At 42.1% G+C, this 19533-nt stretch overlaps 2 protein-coding genes across 2 annotated transcripts; one reads left to right on the top strand and one right to left on the bottom strand.

Moving 5' to 3' along the window:
- Positions 1-929: 929 nt before the first annotated feature.
- On the top strand, positions 930-10526 carry LOC311495405 (uncharacterized protein). Its single transcript, XM_084554834.1, has 20 exons — positions 930-1119; positions 2683-2838; positions 2936-3042; positions 3125-3239; positions 4124-4240; positions 4342-4403; positions 5072-5224; positions 5394-5585; positions 5670-5769; positions 5853-5994; positions 6097-6280; positions 6603-6702; positions 7284-7417; positions 7511-7542; positions 7970-8082; positions 8192-8337; positions 8427-8521; positions 8602-8680; positions 8791-8899; positions 10063-10526. Exons 1-20 carry the CDS (start codon positions 1050-1052, stop codon positions 10134-10136), a joined length of 2280 nt encoding a protein of 759 aa, XP_084410960.1. The 5' UTR covers positions 930-1049; the 3' UTR covers positions 10137-10526.
- Positions 10527-10655: 129 nt separating this feature from the next.
- Positions 10656-17359, bottom strand: LOC311495406 (kelch domain-containing protein 10-like). The gene is made up of 10 exons (XM_084554835.1): positions 16923-17359; positions 16006-16101; positions 15025-15246; positions 13635-13789; positions 13389-13537; positions 13201-13285; positions 13053-13119; positions 12922-12969; positions 12700-12839; positions 10656-12605 (listed from the first exon to the last, which is right to left on the bottom strand). The coding sequence occupies exons 1-10, from the start codon at positions 17005-17007 to the stop codon at positions 12396-12398; spliced, it is 1257 nt and encodes a 418-aa protein (XP_084410961.1). The 5' UTR covers positions 17008-17359; the 3' UTR covers positions 10656-12395.
- Between the last annotated feature and the right edge of the window lie 2174 nt (positions 17360-19533).

Raw genomic sequence — 19533 nt, 5'->3', positions numbered from 1 at the left:
GCAGTTATATAATTCTCACCTCTGTTAGTTAATAGAGCCTTAGAACTGAAAACTGGACTGAACATATACAATACACACACTCACTCACAACCACAACCATATAATAACCTATATTCAGCCCTTTGCACACACTATGCTGCTAATCAGTCAAACTTTTCCAATGACCCTAACTCATACTCTGTTATTCTGCTTATTTTTTCGGCGCTGCTCTCTTTTCTTGAGAAATGTCTTTTCATAAGTGCATTGTCTCCCAAGTGTTTTGTACTGTCTGTATTGTATTGTTTGTCTCAGCACTGTTGGCATTGTCTGTCTACACTGTCTACTAACGGTTCACACTGTTTGCGCTGTTTGAACCGTTTTGTAATGTCTGCATAAGATTTAAGATTCAAGATTCTTTATTGACAATTTCTCAATACGTTCACGACATACAGAAAAATTGAAAAAATGTTTCTCTCTCTCTCACACATAAGAATAAAAAACCTAAATAGACGAAATGTGAAGGAATTTGGCAGTGAAACACTTGCGCTTGCGCACCTTATGCTCGTCCCCTTGTATTGTACTTAGTCCCATGTCTTCATGTAGCTCCATCGTCTTGGACGAACATCCTCTCATCTCACTGTGTACTGCACCTGCTGTATATGACTGAAATGATGATGCAAACCCCTTTGACCTTTGACTTTTGAAAAAGTGGAAAACAATGGGATTAGTTTATTTAAGTAGCTCAGGAAGCATGTTGCACAAAATCAGAAACTCGTCAAAATTAAATGCAGCGATTATTATTAATACATATGCCATGACATAAATATTTCAAAAAAGGTCGATGAATATTTTATTTATATTTTTGACCGTGATTTATTGTGGCGGTTCCCTTTAAGAAGCTCCACTTCGTTTGCCTACATTTCCCACAATGCCTGAGCGCCGTAATACTCAGTGAATCAGTGCGTGCGCTCACTGCGTCGCAGCGACAGCGGCGTCCCGGGAGATGAGATGAACGGCTCGGACTGGAGCGACTTGTGAAGGTGTTTTGTTTATTTATTTCACCGGTGGAGATGTCTCTGTCCTCCGCACACAGCCCGGACACGACCAGCCGCAGGAGGAGGCCGGCTGAACACACGCAGGGTGAGGGGCTCCGGCTCTTTATTTAGCTTTAGTGAAGAGAAAAAAAAACTTTATTTGTATCAGCTGACTGTGGCATTAACAGCGACGTAAATATAGGCTCCATTTTAAATCTGTCTTCGTGCTGTGTGCGTTTTTGCGGTACTACACAGGAGGAGACAATGCAGCTCGCTGTGGACACAGTTATTGCGTGTTTTATTGGACAGTCACGTTGTATTAATTAAGAGGTGGTCCCCCAACGTGTGTGTATATGTGTGTGTGTCATCACTCTAGATGTGTGTGTCCATATTAACCTTTATTAAATAACATTTGCTTCTGTAAGACACCAGGTAGTTGTCCAAAGTGTGCTATTAATTTTAATTATTGATTAGTCTTATATATTAGTCAAGTTTATATCTTCAAAATGACCTGACCTACAGCCCAACACCCACACAGTTAATCCAGTGAGAAACTTGAACTAGAGAATAAACACTTTCAATTCATTATAAGTTTGAGATTAAACTTTTGGACCAATTGGTTCAGCCTCAGTTCAGACGACTCCATCACTTATTGCCTGCATCACATCTGAATCTTGAGATGCACAACTCTTTGAAGTTGCATCTGCGAGTCAATATCAACTCTCTGATTTAACATGTTTTTTTTTTTTTTAACAGAGTAACAGAAACAAAAGAAAACGACATGAGACTCATGCATCACAATCCTCCTTAAGAGAGATGAGTAAAAGAAGTCAAAACAAAAAGAGGAACAAAACAAGAAAGAGTTTCGACTGCTATGAACTGTTAAAAGGGGGAACTCCCCCTCCCTTGTTGTTTGTTGTTTGTATTTATTTGTATTTATTCATTCAAACTGTATCTTGGTGCCTTTTTATTTTTTGAATGAATGAATGAATGAATGACTGCGGGGCGTTTTTTAACCTTTAACTTAATTGCAGTCATGCTTCTGGTTTCCCTGCAGAACAAATCCAGCTGTTGTCCGGCTGTAATTAGTTTAAGGACAGAAACACGTTATGTCCCTGAGGGGAGCTTTGTTTCATCTGTGTACTGTAAGACCTTACTCATATACATTCAGTGTATCTACATTAAGGACATAGCTATTGTAATGATAACACGTATTTAGAGCCGCTATTGTATGAGAGTGTGTGCAGCTGCTGTGCTCTGCATGTGATGGTTTTGTTTCTGAAATCTTAGAGGATCTGATTCTTCGCAGTGGTGCATGTGATATGTTTTAGTTTCTTTTAATGGGTCTTTATCTCTTGACCGTGGAGAAATTCTTGGCGGTGCAGTGAACGTTGGAGTGAATGTAACTCGGCGTGACTTTGCCTTGTAAAGGAAGGCCTACAGGCACAAAGCAGCAGCTGTTTTCAAGACAAAGACTGTTTGTTACTTATTCCCTTTTAAGTGTGTGCATTTCATCAAAGACAAAACAGCTGAATCACAGGTTTAGGTACGGCGTAGTCTATTTAGCGTGAAAGCTTGTGTACAGTCCACATGTTCAGTGCTACACATTAGTTTCCCCTACATACTGTACAGTATTGTTTCCTGTAATTTATTTCCTGTTTGGTTACAGAGTCTTCATGCGAGCTTGATCCTCAGTCAGGCAGCAACCATGAACAGCTCCATGACCGACTGTGTGGCACTCAGCAGCTTAACGCAACGCACATCACCGCTCCGTCATCATATCACTGCTTATGTCCTGCAACAAAATGCCTGTCTGCACACACATGTGAGTACAATCGCATCAGCTCGTTTCATGGTTTTTTAACATCTGAGCTGACACATTTGCCGACACTTGCTGCTCGCCTTGTTTCTTGTCATTTTAGGCCCGAGCCATTGCACGTGTGAGGACAGCTGGGAGGAGATCCAAAGCAAGAGGACGATCAGAGCAGAGAATGAAGTGGAAGCCAACAAGCTGGTCAACAACTACAGGGTGAGAAATCTGAGGTTTCCGCTGCCACTGAAAGTTGAAAGACAGTGTCACGCTCATAAATTGGTGTGTGTGTGTTTGTCAGTTTGGTTTTAGAAAATGGAAGAGTCACGTGACCGAGCGGCCGCTGGAAGACCGATCAGAAGTTGTGAAAGAGCTCTACTCTGAACTGAACGTCATTAAACCCCACGCAGGTCCAGGTACAGATTACTGCGCTCGTAAAGATGGATGATTTCAGTTTATCACATCTTGAGCCTTATTTGAAAGACGCTGGATTTTTATTATGGGTTGCTATGGTAACAGGAATTATTGCTGAGGAACATTACGACATACAGTAGGTACAACAATATGGAGGCTGTGACAGTGGTCCAAGGACACGAGGGGGCCCAAATGCAGGACACACGAGGAGCAAGGCAGTTTAATAGGACAGTGAAGAACAAAAGGCACTGCAGAGTGAAGCAGGCTTAACAAAAAAGTAATCCAGCTAGAAGGGCACAGTGTAAATCCAACAGAGAAAACGTAATCCAAAAGGAATCTAACTGACAAAGGACAATGGGCAGGACTATACAGTATAAATACACAAAAAAAGCTAGTGGGGAAACAAGGCACAGGTGAAACCAGTAAGGGAGAAGCAAATAATCACTAACGGAAAGACACAGGGACTTGGAAGGAATTTATAGATTATGACTGTAAGTAAGCAAAACACAAAATACCCAGAAACATTCAAAATAAAACCAGGAGAATATAAAAGTCCAAAACTGAGACTTATGACAAAATAAGAGAAGAAGTTTGAAAAACAGAGGACAAGAGGTAACCAAGATGAGCACGGTTGAGACAAGAAGTCAGTCTGTTTGGGTATTAATTCTTATTTGTTTGTTGTTTTCTCTTCTAAATAAGAATTAGTTTAAAACCCCCCTGATTGTCTAACACCTTAAGTTTCTGGCCCCGTCTGATACCTCATTTCATCATCTCAGGATATTAACCTAATGAGTATGCCGTTATTATTACACATAATAATGAAATAGGGATAGAAATGATTCAGCCTTTGACTAATGCCTTTTCCTGGTTGTCCTCCTGGTGTCAGGTCAACTCATCACTTGTGGAAATGTAGCGTATGTGTTCCTCTTTGGTTGGTGGGTATCTCTGGTGTATTTCCTGGTCGGCATACTGATGTTCATCACTGTCACCGGGATACCGTATGGTATGTTAGCTAATCAGCTCAGCAGAAGAGAACATATTAATTACCGATCTTGAGTTTGCCCCATTACTAAGTTTTTTACATATATATATATATGTCTTCAGGTAACCTTTGCTGGAAGCTGAGCCTCTACTTCCTGTGGCCGTTTGGCAACTCCATCCATGAGGTATTGTCTGTTTGGTTTCACCGTTCCTCTTGTTGCCTCTTTTCCTTTTTTTACTCTCTAAAATAAGATTGGTCCTTAGTCAAATGTGTCATTTCCTCATAGTATCTCACAGGCTTGTGGTCGTGAAAGCAGAAGTGTGCGACGCTACACGGAATTTGCAGCAACTTGTTATTGCAAGCCGTTGAAGATGCATCTGAAACTTTGGGCGCAGTTGCACCAATATTTTTCTACTGAAGACTGTGGGGCTTTGTTAAGTTAGTTAAATACAGTTTCACTGATTCACTTTTATATCAATACAAGTGGCTCTGTTGTTACTGCATAAAAGCAACTACAGGCTGAACTTTAAACAGGTGTTCGGTGTTAGGAATTACTTCTCTTTTACGAAACCAATGTTCTTGTTTCACGTAACAAACTCAAATCTACAGCATCTGAAATGCATTTTTATAAGCGTTTAAAACAACCATCACTTCATTATACGCAGGTTTTAAATCTTTTTGACCGTTTTCTTGTGTTAAGTCTCATTTGCCCTTTTCATTTTGTAAATATTTCTGTAAGTGCATTGTTGATTATATAACACAGTATAAACATAATATACTGTTAGCAGGATTGTGAAATACATCTTCAGTTTTCTTAATGAGCCAGAGGTCAGACTTCCGATGTTTCTCCAGATAGGAAATACGTTGAGGAGATGTTGTGAGCTAGCACCAGACTGTGAGTGCAACATAGACGCAGCAGAGGACAACTCTCCGGTTCTGCTGCCTTCACCCACTGAGGTTCTCCTCCCAGAGATGCCAGAACGACCTCAGCGCATTCCCTACTGGGTAAATAACCCCACTTACAGAAGTAGAGAACACTTTTCGATCCATCGGGTGTCTTCACTCGGATTGTAAAGCCCTGATAATTCGAATATGTGGTAACGGGCTGTATAAATAAAGTTGACAGAGGCATATGCATGGATATCTTCATCCTAAATGTTCCTGTGTTACGTAGCATCGAGTCTCCACCTACGTGTGGCTGCTGCTGGGATATCCTCCCCTGGTGGTCGTTCACTCTCTAGTCTGCTTCATCTCCTGGATCCTGGTCTTCACCATCCCGGTTTCCAAGATGAACGCACAAACTCTGGGCGTCATTCTCCTCTTGCCTCCGGAGGATGTCTCCGTGTCCACCAGCTCTCAGAGGAAGGTAAAGGGGACATTTAGCGTTTTAGAAGCTGCAGCACATAATCCTGGAGACATACTGATGTCCCTGCTTCTTCATATCTCTTAGCACCAAGGCTACGAGGCCAGAGCGCTGCTGTGCTGCTACCACGCTGCAAACTGGTACTACTACAAGTACACTGTTGATGGGATCAATGTGTTTGCTGTCAGTATCCTTTACCATTATAATGTGTGTGCGTGTGTGTCAGTGTATCATATGAGGACTTGTTATCAGCCTTGACTTCCATCTCAGACCTCCTCCCTCTAGTAATAGTGGCCTTGGTAATTGGATATATTGACAGAGAAAACCGTTATGCCAGCTCAAACGTCAAGTTCGCCATAGCCATTTGCTCCATCATTCCTCTGTCATATTATATTGGCATGGGCATTGCCAGGTGAGCTTTTTTTTTTTTTATTACCTTTAAAAATAAATGACTGAATTTAACGTCACCATATTCACGTCTGATGTCGATTGTCGATCATGTTTGCGTTTGCAGCATTTCTGCCCAGAGTAACTTCGCTGTAGGCGCGGTGGTCAACGCCACCTTCGGCTCCATCACAGAGCTGACCTTTTACATCACAGCCTTGCTCAGAGGACACCAGGCAGCCAACCCGTGTTTGCAGGAGGTGGTTAAGGCAGCGCTGACTGGCACGCTGCTGGGATGCATCCTCTTCATCCCTGTGAGTCAACTTGTGTCACATTTTTAAGTAAAAAAAAAGAAACATGGCAATTGTGTGTCAGTGGGAACAATTCAAACAAAACAGGGACCCACTAAGACACTGACTCCGCAGTACAAATACAAATACACTGCACTGTTATTTGTGAAAGTGACGAAGGCAATAAAGCAGTAGAAATATCCCGTAATGTAAATATATAAAGAAAGAGCATGTGTGCACAGATGTTCCTTATTAAACGTAAGATTCATTTTAAGCTGTGGTCAGAGTGAGACACGTATTACTTCAGAGCGTGTGAATGAAGCCTCTTGTTTTTGTCTTTTGTCAGGGCATCTGCATGATAATCGGAGGCCTGAGACACAGCGAGCAAAGATTCAACAGTCGCTGTACAGGAGTGAGCTCGGCGTTGCTATTCATCTCTGTCGGAGGCAAGTATTTGAAAACCAGCATATACTGTATGAAGAGTACGCCATCACTTATAAATCTTCATGGTCGGAAACAACAAGATACGTCGCTGTACACAACAGTTTCTCAATCAGAAATAGAAAACCCATTTCTCCTTTTTTTGTTACAGTGAAACTGGATGTTTGCTCACAAACTAACCTCCCACCTCAAGACTACGAGAAGCTGTTAAATCTTTCTTAAACATGTTTTAAATTTCCAGCAGAAAACAATCAGTCCTTCAAATGTTCAACAAAAGCTTATTTCCTTATGTTTAATGTTTTTCTATGTGAGATTTTAATGGTTTTGTATGTAACACCAGTAGCACATGCTGACAAATGAGGAGTAAAGTTGAGAGATTCGTATAAATTTGGAAATGTGTTTCCTTCCTAAGTACTGCGATCACAAACCAGACCTGACATGAATCTTATTCAGCAATTTAAAAGTCTCTCATGATCCTCAGTTGATGGTGCAAGCTGTTCATTATCTTCATTACGCTTTTTGTTTTTGGCAAACCAGCTAACCAGCTCCAAAGTTGTTTGACGCTCTCTCTCACTGTCATTGGCAGGCGTGTTTGCCCCCACGCTGTTCTCCAAGGCTTACGGGAGCCTGGTGTGCGACGCTTGCACCAACTCCACTGGAGGAAACAGCACGAGCAACAGCAGCGGACCGTTTGTCTGCCACAACTGCCACTACGATGTGGTCAGTATCCAGGAGAAGTTCACTGATGTTTTACACTCAGATTTACATGCTTTGTACTGTACGTAATGTGATTTTTATATTTTCATTCAACAGAACAACGGTACGCTGTTCCACAACCACGTCGAGTAAGATTAATTTCTTTTTATACGACCTATAGATACTCTAAGTTCACTAGTGCTTTGCAAAACCAGTGTGTTTGTGTGTTGAAATGGTGATTTCAGGAAGCTATTTCACATTCACATTGACAGATTTCATACTTTGGGTAATGTAATCTTAAAAACCCAGTTGCCTGCATTCATTTAATTTCAATTCTTCAATTTGCGCTATTGCCCTTTGTTCTTTTGAAGCCTATTCTTGGTGAATTTAAGGTGTGTTCAAGCCATCATTAACTCAAAGTAGTTTTGTCACTATATGGCTCTTTGAGTTTCTAAAATAGTTAATTAATCAGTTTTACCTGCGTCACATTAACTTAGACAAGAGAAGAAATAGAATACAAGAATACAACAAACAGAAATAGAAGTAAACACTAACTGTGTGTGATCTTGTTGTTAGGCCACTGGTGTACACAGTTTCTGTCCTCTTGCCAGTCGCCTACATCATTGGACTGATATTTACACTGAAGACACACTCCCACATTTACGACATCCATGTTGGAGAAGGACAAGGTGAGAGCTCTTGATGGGGAGTCTTATTGTTGTGCTGTTTTATAGTGAACATTGAGAACACAGCTGTTCACTGTATATAAGTGCTATAATGTCTCTGCTGTCTGTGCAGTGACTGGACATCATGGGACCGTGGTCCACTGGTCGCGGTGGAGGTCTCTGGTCATCCTCATCATGGCCACCGTGCTCACGTCCGCCTGCGCCGATCTTGCCACCGAGCACATCCAGCCCATACTAAACCAGCCCAACATATCTCAGGTGAGGATGAGGTGCATCTGAGCATGCTCGGGCAGTTAGTTCATTGTATCCTCCAGCTGTGTTCACGTTTATATCTCCTCCTCCTCCAGTATTTCATAGGGGTCACAGTTCTCGCTATGGTTCCTGAGATCCCAGAGATCGTTAATGGGATCCAGTTTGCTCTCCAGAACAACATCAGCCTCAGGTATACCCTGCTTTATTACATAAAGTTCTTGGACTGTTTAAAAAGATTCCTGTATCTAAAATATGTCTTTCTTTTTTCAGCTTGGAGGTGGGAAGCTGTATTGCCGTGCAGGTCTGCATGCTACAGATACCAATACTGGTCTTATTTAATTCCTTCTATGTAAGACACCCTTCTCTTTGTTGATTTATTCACATATAAACACCCACTGTTATGTGTTTTATAGCTTTTATAGCTTTTATAGCTTTTTATAATCTCCCTGCTTTGTCTAGGATGTGGGATTTGTCCTGTTATTCAGTGACCAGCACCTGTGGGCCAGCATCTTCAGTGTGATCCTCGTCAACTACATCTTCATGGATGGCAAGTCCGATTATTTCCAGGGTAAGTTTGGAGCGTTTAAAGGTTTTCAAAGTGAAATTTGAGAAATCTGATTCTTTGTTGGGAAATACTTTAATGAATGGAAACTGTGTGCTGTGCTGCCCCCTTGTGATATATATTTGAAAAGTGGTTGAGTCGGTTCCTTTTTTTGAGGTAATCAGATACGACAACGTGTATTTTACATTACTGCTGATTATTGCATTTACTACAAAATTAAATGCTCAGCAGCCAACTCTGAGGTTTAAACATTTTTTTAACAAATCAAAGATGCAAGAGTTATTAAGACAGGTTTTTTTTTTTTTTTTATCTGACCTCGACTCAAGAGGGTCCTGGGTTTTATTTAGCAAATTCATCCAGATAACTCTTTACATATGCATTAGAAATGGCTGTTGCAGCATCCCCTGTGTGCACTTTTAACAGTTTAAAGGGACATCTGTAAAGATTATATATCGAAACATGTCATATCAAAAACAAAGCTAGGCACCTGGACTTGTTTGACTTATCTTGAGGACGATTCACCCCCTCATCCAAAAAGCTCCTCCTGTTCTGTTCAGGTCAAAACTAATGACCTGTGATGGATTAATTCAGGCTGCTTAAAAACTCTTCAGGTTGATGTGCATACCGCTCTTGCGGGAACAGAATTCAGTTCCTGTCTGAAACTTTTTAAAGATTCTTCCTCTTTTATCTACAATAATAGTTTTGTCTGAGAACAGAGACAAGTTGATTCAGTGCGATAAAATGTCATTACCCAGCGACAAACGGGAGTTCACAGCTTTAATGGATAAAAGAGTTCATTAGCGAGGGATGAATAATGGACGTGAAGTACAGGATGAATGGGGAGGTTGTCTAATCGAGATGATCTGGGCTTCTTGGCGTTGATGGGCGGAGAGCAGGAGACTCGGGTTGGAGGATCTGTCTCGGGTAATGGCAGAGGAAGAATGTGGACCCCAGATAGGTCCTGGAGAATATGTACTGTATACAGTATTAGAGGAAGGGTGGGGACAAACAACTGGCTGAGTTTAAATTATCTTGACAGGAAGTTGGAGAAGTGGTTTAGGCCTGCTCCTGAGGTTTATGATCATTTTTAGATTAGCGCTCCTGGTCCTGTTGGTGTTAAACCCTGAGGACATAAAAATCTTGTATTTGTGTTTATTTTCTTTCTGCAGGTACAGCTCTGGTGGTCGTCTACCTCATCCTCCTCGCTCTCTATTACTTTGCTCCATCTCCAGCTGGCTGTTAAGTGTGGGACTCTAATTTCCAACCACTGTTAAGCTTCCTTTAAGCCTTGAGGAAACTCACTGTGGGCCTCATCTTATTTTTGGAGAGATTCTGACTCTTTAATGATGTGAGAGTCCTGAAAAGAACATTTTAAGTCTTCTTTTTATGTTGTTGTTTTTTTTTTTAAATAATAACTTATTGTACAAATGTATGGCCCTGCTGTTCTTAGATGAATTTATAAGTTAACATACATGTCTTCAGGCTAATAACTTATCTTTGTAAAGGACAAAGGAAAGAAAAGCTGTATTTTTACAATACAAAAGGACTTTATGCGCCAAAATATCTGCACTAACGGTATTTTAAGGTACTACTGCGATCAACTTTGTATATTTAACTTTGTGATAAGTTACATTTTAAATGAATCAGTGACACTCCACAGATGGATATTAACCAGGCATGGCTGGCTGTGCTGAAGAAGAACAGAAAAAATATCTGTCAATACAACATTTTGGAGAAAAAAAAAAGAAAAGAAAAGAAAAAGCAGCTGCCTGTGTTTTTATTGATTGTACAGACAGAAATTACAAAACGATGTACACTGCAGCCATATTTGTCTTTGCGGAGGACATTCAGCTTTTCTCCCACAAGTTTATGTAAAGTGGCATGCACACCATACCGACATGCAGGAGATCATTTCACTTTGAATATGACGCAGATATAGACATCTTGCACGAGGCGGTACGTTCACCAAGTTTGAGCACAGCTTCGAAATAAAATATAAATAAGGCAGGGACGTGTCAAAAGTAGATAAGGTGTGGTGTTTTAAAAAGAAAAAAAAAAGTTAGCGTTCAGCTTAGTATTGTACCAACACAGTCACAGTGAAGATGTGAAATAAAATGCTGGAAGGCTCTCGTTAACAGGCGCACACAAACGCCAAAGTGTGTCTCGATACCAGCAGCTCATCACAGTGTTAGAAACTGCCGGCGTACCTAAATCTGGTTCCACCAAAATGTCTGAGCCTGCTGACATTTTGACGACCGTCTGCCTCAGACTGATCACAGTATTTCACATCCTGAGTCCGCACACACACACACACACACACGCCCTCTACCGCAGCTTTATAAAGTTCATAGAAAAACTAAAGTTACGACAAACAAAATAGAACCTATGTTACAGTATAAAAGGGTTAAAATGGAGTCATAAAGTGAGAACTGAAAGTGACAATGACATCTGTGGGGCGGGGGGGAACAAAATACAGTCGGGTACAATTGAAGGATTTGCAATAAAATTAAACAGCAGCACAGTAATTATAATAAATAAGTGAAATGTCTCTGTGTGTTTGCGTAAAATCTGATTAATGATGAGCAGAAAGGATCAGCGGGGCTGGGGGTAGGGGTGGGGGCATATAGACACTACTGAGAGTAATAAACTGATTTGCAGAAATATAAAAACAAGATATGTGACGTTTAAGACATTTGGAAGGCACCAAACGTAAGAGGAAAAGGGCCCGAGCGTTACTGTGGCGCTTAGATGTTTAAAAATGGTGTAAGATTCATCTTTCCAAAAAGAAGAAATATAATTGAAGAGGCACGAGCAGATTCACAGTGTTTCTGTGTCACAAAGGTTTAAGGAGAGCCTCCTGATCAACAAGCGAGGGGAACACTGTTCAAATTTGAACGATAGAGTAAATACCTGCCAGCGATCAGCAACAACTACGTCCTAAATAATTGACCTAATTTGACTTTTAAGATGGATCACCACGGTTACGAGTTTTTGCTTCATCTGCAGCGTCATTCTTTTTTTTTTTTTTTTGAAAGAGGATCTGGCTTGCCCTACAAGCTGTTTGCTGTTCAGCAGATGACTGAACGGCAACGGCGTGCAAAGCGTCGTCACGTCAGCAACAGTGAAACGAAGCCTATTTCTAACTGGAAGCTAATGTTACACCACCACAAGCAACATTCAGTTTTGCCGTTGGGCGTGTTCAAACTATCATGCTCCACGAGTTCCTCTGATCCAAAAAGAAAAACATTGAAAAGAATGAGCAAAGCGCGAAAGAACAGCCAGTCTGCCGTCTACACCTATCCATGGCTTCAGATAGACGCATGCAGATCTAACGTACACGGAAACTCAAAACATTGCACTTGAAATAAAGCACACGGTTAAATAAAGTAAAAAGGCATTTCCAAGTATTTTCATAACTATCTGACATCTTCAGGTTGTCCTTTCAAGATCAGCTTGGTGCTGTTCACCACACTCATCGCTCCGTTCAGTCTTTGTGCTGCGTCTATTTGAGCCGCTGGATTAATGAGTGCGTCAGTCCCAGGCTGAGGAGCTGAAGAGTGGACAGCTGAGCTAAGTGAGGGAAGGACTTCAGCAGTTTCTCCCAGGTCAGTTCCAGCAGGCTGGGCACCACCAACCACACCTTATACAAAGAGCCCGTCCGTCGGTTCCCAGACATGTTGACGACACCGCCGTGGACATACATGCAGCCAGCCTGAGGGAGAGAGACAGTTACTGAGTATAAAACCTTCTTCAGATTAAGGGAATCTGTTGAAAGTGCAGATGTGTGTGAACGATGATTTACTGACCGGAGTGACTGCAGCACAGTGAAAGTAGGCCGGCTCTGGCATGACAGCAGGGAGCTTTGTCCACTGGAATGTCTGCAGGTTGATCTTCCACAGGTCAGACAGGATCTGCTCTCCATTATAACCCCCACATATAAACACCTCTGGATGAAGAACCAGAACAAGGTGTTAAGGAATTAAAACCTTAATTCAAATCCAGTTGATGCCGTGTGAAATACTCCTTACCGTCTTTGACCTGCACGCAACTGTGACATCGGCGGGCAGCAGGATATCCTGTGTTGATAATAAACAAAATTCAACGTAAGGTTTTAGATTCTTTATTTAAAAATAAAAATATGTAAATATTAATCACTCACCTATTTTTTCGTGGGGTTTGGTGACAATTTCATCCCAGTAATTTGTCTCCAAGTTGTACGCGTGAATCTGATGAAGGCAGACGGTGTTAAATGGATAAAAGGCACAACACGGATTGTTTCTTTTTTACATCAGACTTAGTCTTCTCACCTTGTCCAGTGAATATGATGTCCAGGAAGTCCCACCTCCGAAAATATATATTCTCTGTCCGTCATGAGCTAGCTCGTGTCTGTACCTGTAAAATAAAATTCAATCAACATTTGTAGAAATATGTCGGGAGTTAACTGTTATTATACAAGTTATAGGACTGTGGCTGTGACTTAAATACGCCGACTGACCTCTCCTCGGGTAGATCCGAGGGCGCGTTGTTGGGTTTGAGGTGGGTCCACTCTCTGGTGGTGAGGTCCAGCCTGTGCAGGTCGGTGCTGTAAAGGTATCCTGTTGTCCCTCCAAACACGTAGAGGTAGCCATTTATGATGACCATCGCCTGGAAATGTTTACGGATAGAAGACACAGTTATGAACTGCAGTAGCAGAGACAGCATGGCACAGAGCAACGCTTCAGATACGAGATGCCGTTTTTACCTGGCCGTAGATCTTGTTGGGTTTCTTCCCCCTGCAGTTGAGCAGGTTCCACCGTTTGTACTGAACATTGCAAACATGAACGTCGTTGCCGTTGTTTTCCCCGAATGGAATTCCAGTTCCACCGAAGACAAGCAGGTTGTTTCCGTGTAAGACGGCTGAAACAGAAAATCAAAAAGGTCAAACTCTAGAGTTTAACTGCAAGTCCTGGCTGGCTCAAATTATTACACAGGGACATTATCTGATGTTGGAACATCAGATAATTAAGTATTTAAGAGGAGCGTTGAATTGATTTGAATATTCTGATGAGCGGTTCCCCGCGTTGTTTGCAACACATGCAGGATGTAAATGTTTGCCGCCTGTAAAGGCTGGTGACGCTGATGGAAATTCCGCACACATTGTAAAATGTTAAAAAAAAAAAAAGAGAGAGAGACCGTAAAAGAGGAGAGACAGACTTCTTTAAAAACATTCAAAAACTACAATTACATCAAGAGGTCTCTGTGAAGGACATTCATGTGAAACTGAATCCATCTTGGTGCAGGACTTCGTGAATTAATATGGGTTAATGTTTACAGCAGCAGAGGATTTAGAATTACTTAATCCTTGACTCAAACTAAATGTCTGACCCAACTTTAAAGAAATTCTCTCCTGAAACATTGCGTTCACAAGCCAAGTACAGTTGTATTCCTCCACCAACCAGATAAGTTGCTGCTTACATCTATGTCTGCGCAGACTCGTGATAAATGCAGCGAAGACATTAAATTAATTTATTGAAATGTATTTTCAACCAAAGAGGAAGTTATCGCTATTCTGGCATGTGAACAACTTCCAATAAGAAACACGCCGTCTTCACTTAGAGACTATTTTTGCACGAGTGCAGAGGACTGATCAAAAGGTCCGTCACATGAAGCTCAATATCTAATGAGCTTGTGGTGGAATACCAGAGCCACAGGAGGCCCCGTCTCCTGGTTATCATCTAGAGAGGGCGGACTACTGTTAGACATTTATATGCAAAGTTTCACTACTGGGGCGGCAATTCTTGACACTAACCTTTGATGACCAAATACAGTTTATTTTTAAGTTCAAGTGGACGTTTGTGCCAAATCTGAAGAAATTCCCTAAAGGTGTTCTTGAGATATCACGTGACTAGGACGCACAGACCACCTGAAAACACAATGCTTCATCAGCCTCGAATGCAACGGCGTAAAAGTTTCCTAAAACTTCTTCCTAATAAAAATAATGTCAGCATTCCTGCGGTGTTTTGGTAGTACTGTGTCTCAATAAGGTTAATATACTTTGTTAGATCTGAGAGAGACTTAGAATTTAGTGAGAGATGTAGGCCTGCAAAAATACCCTGCACGCGTCATTGATCATTTGCGTATCAAGTCCTTACCTGACATAGAAGCCAGTTCTGTGGGCATGTAACCCTCGGTGCGGACCTGCTGCCATGTGGCGGTGGCAAAATGATACCGCCACAGCTCCCTGAATAAGGGGTAGTCCTCGTTCTTTGACCCGCCTGCTTCCTCAAAGTCTGGGTTGTAGCCTCCAAACACGTACAGGTTGGCGCTGTCTGCAACACAGCGGTGTCCGCTGCGAGCCGGGGGTACACAGTGACCTGGGGGACGAACGAAAATGGTCTAATCTTCGAGCTTCAACGTACAACACGGAGTCAATCATCAAGTTCTTGCTGTGACACTAATTTTTTTTGTTGTTAGAAGAGATAGCACTCAGTCGTACTAATTTTATTGTCTCTGTAGATTCTTTGTTAAACGGTTTGAACTCAAAGTCGCTTTATTGTCCCACTGGGTGAAACTGGTTTTTTTCCATTTATAGGACACAATGACAAACAACTCTTTAACAAGAAATGGAGACAAGACTGGTGCCTTTCAATAATTTACTGCTGAACATGTGCATTTTTTTTTTCTTTTGTCTTCCAGCCAGGAACCATGAAACGACATTTTTGGGGTAGCTGCTCAAACTGGCCCCTGAGTGGGTGGAACTGCGACTGTACTATAACTCGTCTGTCATAAATAAACCTGAGCTGGCCCTGGCTCCTCCTTGAAACATTACTGGCCTCTCTGACGAGTCAAGTCTGTTCTCACTGGAGACAGTAAAACTCACAAACCAAACAGCAATACTAAAACCTAAAACAGATGTTAAACTATGATAAAATAATGTCATCATTTCAGTAGAGAGCCGCTAAAAGTATTTTCCGACGAAATAAAAACATTTCTTTTTCTTTGACGTGGCATCCACCTATAAATCCAAAATGTCTCCCACATATTTGTACCTCTCTACCAGTACTATTTCAGTGCCTTCAATGACAGTATGTGTGGGGTAAAGTTTCCCTGACGCAAGACACCACTGTTATTACCTTCTCTGAGAAACCTGTTCGGGATCCGCAGGTTGGGGCAACCCGGGCCAGTGAAGAGGCGGTGAGCCTGGAGCCATCGCGCTCGCTTCTTGAGGCCTGTAAGCAAAACAAGGGATGACACACACAGAAAAAACACAAACGTATTTTGTAGTCAGTGCATTTATACATGGTTGGACCACTACTGGCGGGGGGTCGTGGGTTTTATCCCTGGGCCAATCCACATGTGGCTCAAGTGTGGCATTAACTTAACCCGACAGTGATCCTGATAACCTCTACTGCCACCAGTGGGTTAAATGTGTGTGAATGAGAAAGATTGTAAAGCGTTTTGAGTTAAACTAAAGTGGAAAGGCACGATACAAGTGCAGTTTATATTATCTCACTCACTTTACAACAATCTGTAAGTTTTTAACTCGCTCAAATGTTCAAAATGTTTACCATAAAAAACCTGTTTGTGTAATTTCTATGTAAATAAGCTGAAGGGTGATAAATGCAGCAGAAATACTGACTCTAAGTTTTATAAACTTCCTGATTTAGAAAAGAAAAAGTTTTAAACACCAGTGTGAATGTGTTAACAGGCAGCTTTTTGCTTTGCTCGACCCCCCTCTGATTTTGTTCTCACCAGCCTCTCATATGTTAATCTATATTTAAAGTGGACATTAATAACAGAAGGTGCTGTAGAGCCCTGCTGGGTCCATTCACTGACTCCTGCTGCCTTCCGCAGCAACGTTAGCTAACGTTGGCCTGTGTACTATAACGGCTATGCACCAAAGCTAGCATCGTTAGCTCACAGACAAACCAGAAGGACTTAGTATCCTGTCTAAACAAAGACTAAATCAGCGCACACAAGCGTTGCCGGAAAAATAAAGCTTGAGCTCTCTGTTTGCTTTGCAGATTGTGTGGCGGCTTTGTTTACAAACCTGAGTCGCGAACTGAGGGCCTCCACGACAGTTTCTCAAACTTATTGAGCTGACTGAGGGTTCCGTCTTGTTTGGGCGACGACATCTTAACAGGACACACACGCACACGCGGAGGAGAGGGGTTTCACACCCAGACCTGGACAAGAACCCGCTTCGGTCTAGCCAAACGTCGTGGCATGGGACGGCGAGCTCCAGCTTCTAGCAAAATAAAGAAATAAGTCAAGCGACCGTCCACAACTGCTGCTGCTGCTGCTGCTGCCTGCCGCGTCACGACCAGCTGGTGTCAAGTGACCAATCAGAGAAGGAGGAGCCGCTCAGGTCGCATTCAAGAGCCACACGCTGTTGTTTTATAGTTGTTTTACAGCAGTGAGGGGCCGCAGCACCCAACGTGTAGAGCAAGAGGCGTTTAGATCTTACAAGTCAACAGGCTACTTAAGTAAAAGTACATAAGTATTAGAGTGAAAGCACCTCAAGTAAAATCATTCATCACGAAGAATGGTCAGTTTAAAGATCACATAAGATCACTAGTGAAAACGAATGTGCTGCACTAAATCATAGCTTCATGATGGTTATAGTATTCAGCATTTGTATAAAATAACTGAGAGAGCTGTTGATTCATCTGGGTTTTCATTTTGAAGGCTGTGGTTTGTAGTAATATTAAATTATACTGTTGCGCCGACGCATGTTTCTATGATATTGGCAAGCCCCTTTTAGTCGGTGTGCGAGGTTAAATAACAGAAACACATTGTGTTTAATTCAAAAAAGTTAACATGTAGTTGTTTTATTTTTTTTTTTACAAGGTTTAGATAGAATACATTCGTTCTCACTGGTGTACCTAATGTTCTGGCAAGGGAGTAGACGCAAGCACAGGTGAATCCACATGCTTGGCATTCCTGCCTGTCGCCATTGTGCAGGCTGCAGTGTCGTCAGCCGGGAGCCACCTTTCTCAGATGTTTTGCCCCATTATTCCCGGAACATGGGTGGTGGAACAGCAGTAGGGACGTCTCCCTAGCACTCTCTGCAGCCTGCTTAGGATTCTTCTTTTCCCCATGCCTTATTCCCTCCATTGCTTTGCTTCCTCCGCCAGGTCTAGCATGGCCCGGTTCCTTTTGTGGCCTGTTACTCCGAGAGTTGTTAGGAGTCGCTGTGTGGATGCCTCAGTGAAGCCCCTGCACCCGACTTCCACAGGGAAAGTGAATATTCTCCACTCAGCTTGCAAGCACGCAGCTGACAGTTCTGTGTACCTCTGCTTCTTTCTCTCTTATGCGGCCTCTACTTCTTCTTCCAATGGGACGGTGAGTTGTATCATGATGACCGATCTGGCAGGAACAGACAAGAGCACAATGTCTGGGTGCAGTGAGGTCATGGTGATCCCTGATCAGCCCTGATCTGGAAACTCAGTCTTGCCTGGGGTGTCCCAAGTGATGGTCCTATTGGTCACGGCCTCCCAAGTGATCCATCTGCCTTCCTGGTACTGACTCACAGCTTTGATCTTGTAGCCTTCCTTTTCCATCCTGGCAACTTCAGAGATGACGAGATCTTTCCTCTCCTTTTTGATGGCTTTGGTGAACATCTTTTTGGTGCTGCTCCCCATCCAAGGCCAGCTCTGCCCTGTTGCCGGAAACCAACAACTTCCTGATGTTTAGGTCGGTCTATGGCCTGGTCTACCACTTGCGTCCTGTTCAAACCTGGGGTTTGGCAGTTTGGATAGCCAGGTCCGGTGAGTCTCTCAGCTCGAATAACCTTCTCACCTTCTCCTTTTTGTACCCTAGGCTGATTGACTGCTGATTTGTAGGGCGCTGGGCTCTCGTCAAACTTTCTCCACACTTCCCTGTCACTGCATACTTCTCTGGTGGTTGTCCTGTTGGTGCTGAACTTGTGAAGTGGCGCTGCTGCTGTGAAATCTGCTGGGAAGGCTGGTGTTCCTCTCCTGGCCATGATTCCTCTTTGTCTGACCTGCTAATGCAGTGCAAGTTTGTGGCTGGCTGTTGCCAACACACTTTGCCTTTCCCTGGCAACTAACCTCTTCTTGGTAGTCACTGGCATACCAGAGAAGCTAGATATAAGCACAGGTGGGTCCACCTGCTTAGCATTCCTGCCTGTAGAGTATATCGGATTGTAAATATTGATTCATTATTGTGTACACAACTGTTATGTTGGAGCTTGAGTACATTTTATTTACTTCATGCTGCTGTGTAGTGTAATCTATTACAGAATCTATTGGCTGATTACTATTTTAAAATAATGCTTTTTTAATCTAAATCTGCAAAATAAGTAGTAACTAGTGTTTTAAAATGAATATAGTGGAGTAGAAAGTAAAGTATGTACCACCAAAATAGGCGTAGAGGAAGAAAGTAGCTTAAAATGGAAAGACATCAAAATTGTACTGCTGTGCAGTATTTGACTAAATGTACTTAGTTACACTAAGACCACTACATTCAATTTAAAAACACACAACAGTATAACTGTACATGAGAGAAAGTATTTTCCTTACAGGGTTAAGAAGCATTCAGTCCTGTCAGAGATTCCACAATAAAAATAAAAACTCATACAACACACAAATTCATGATATCAGTAATACTAACTTAATATTTTACATTTGTAAAGATGC

Source organism: Chelon labrosus (genome assembly GCF_963514085.1).
Source record: "Chelon labrosus genome assembly, chromosome: 11".
Lineage (NCBI taxonomy): Eukaryota > Metazoa > Chordata > Actinopteri > Mugiliformes > Mugilidae > Chelon > Chelon labrosus.
The sequence above is the reverse complement of the archived record's forward strand: the minus strand, read 5'-3'. Positions and strand labels throughout refer to the sequence as shown.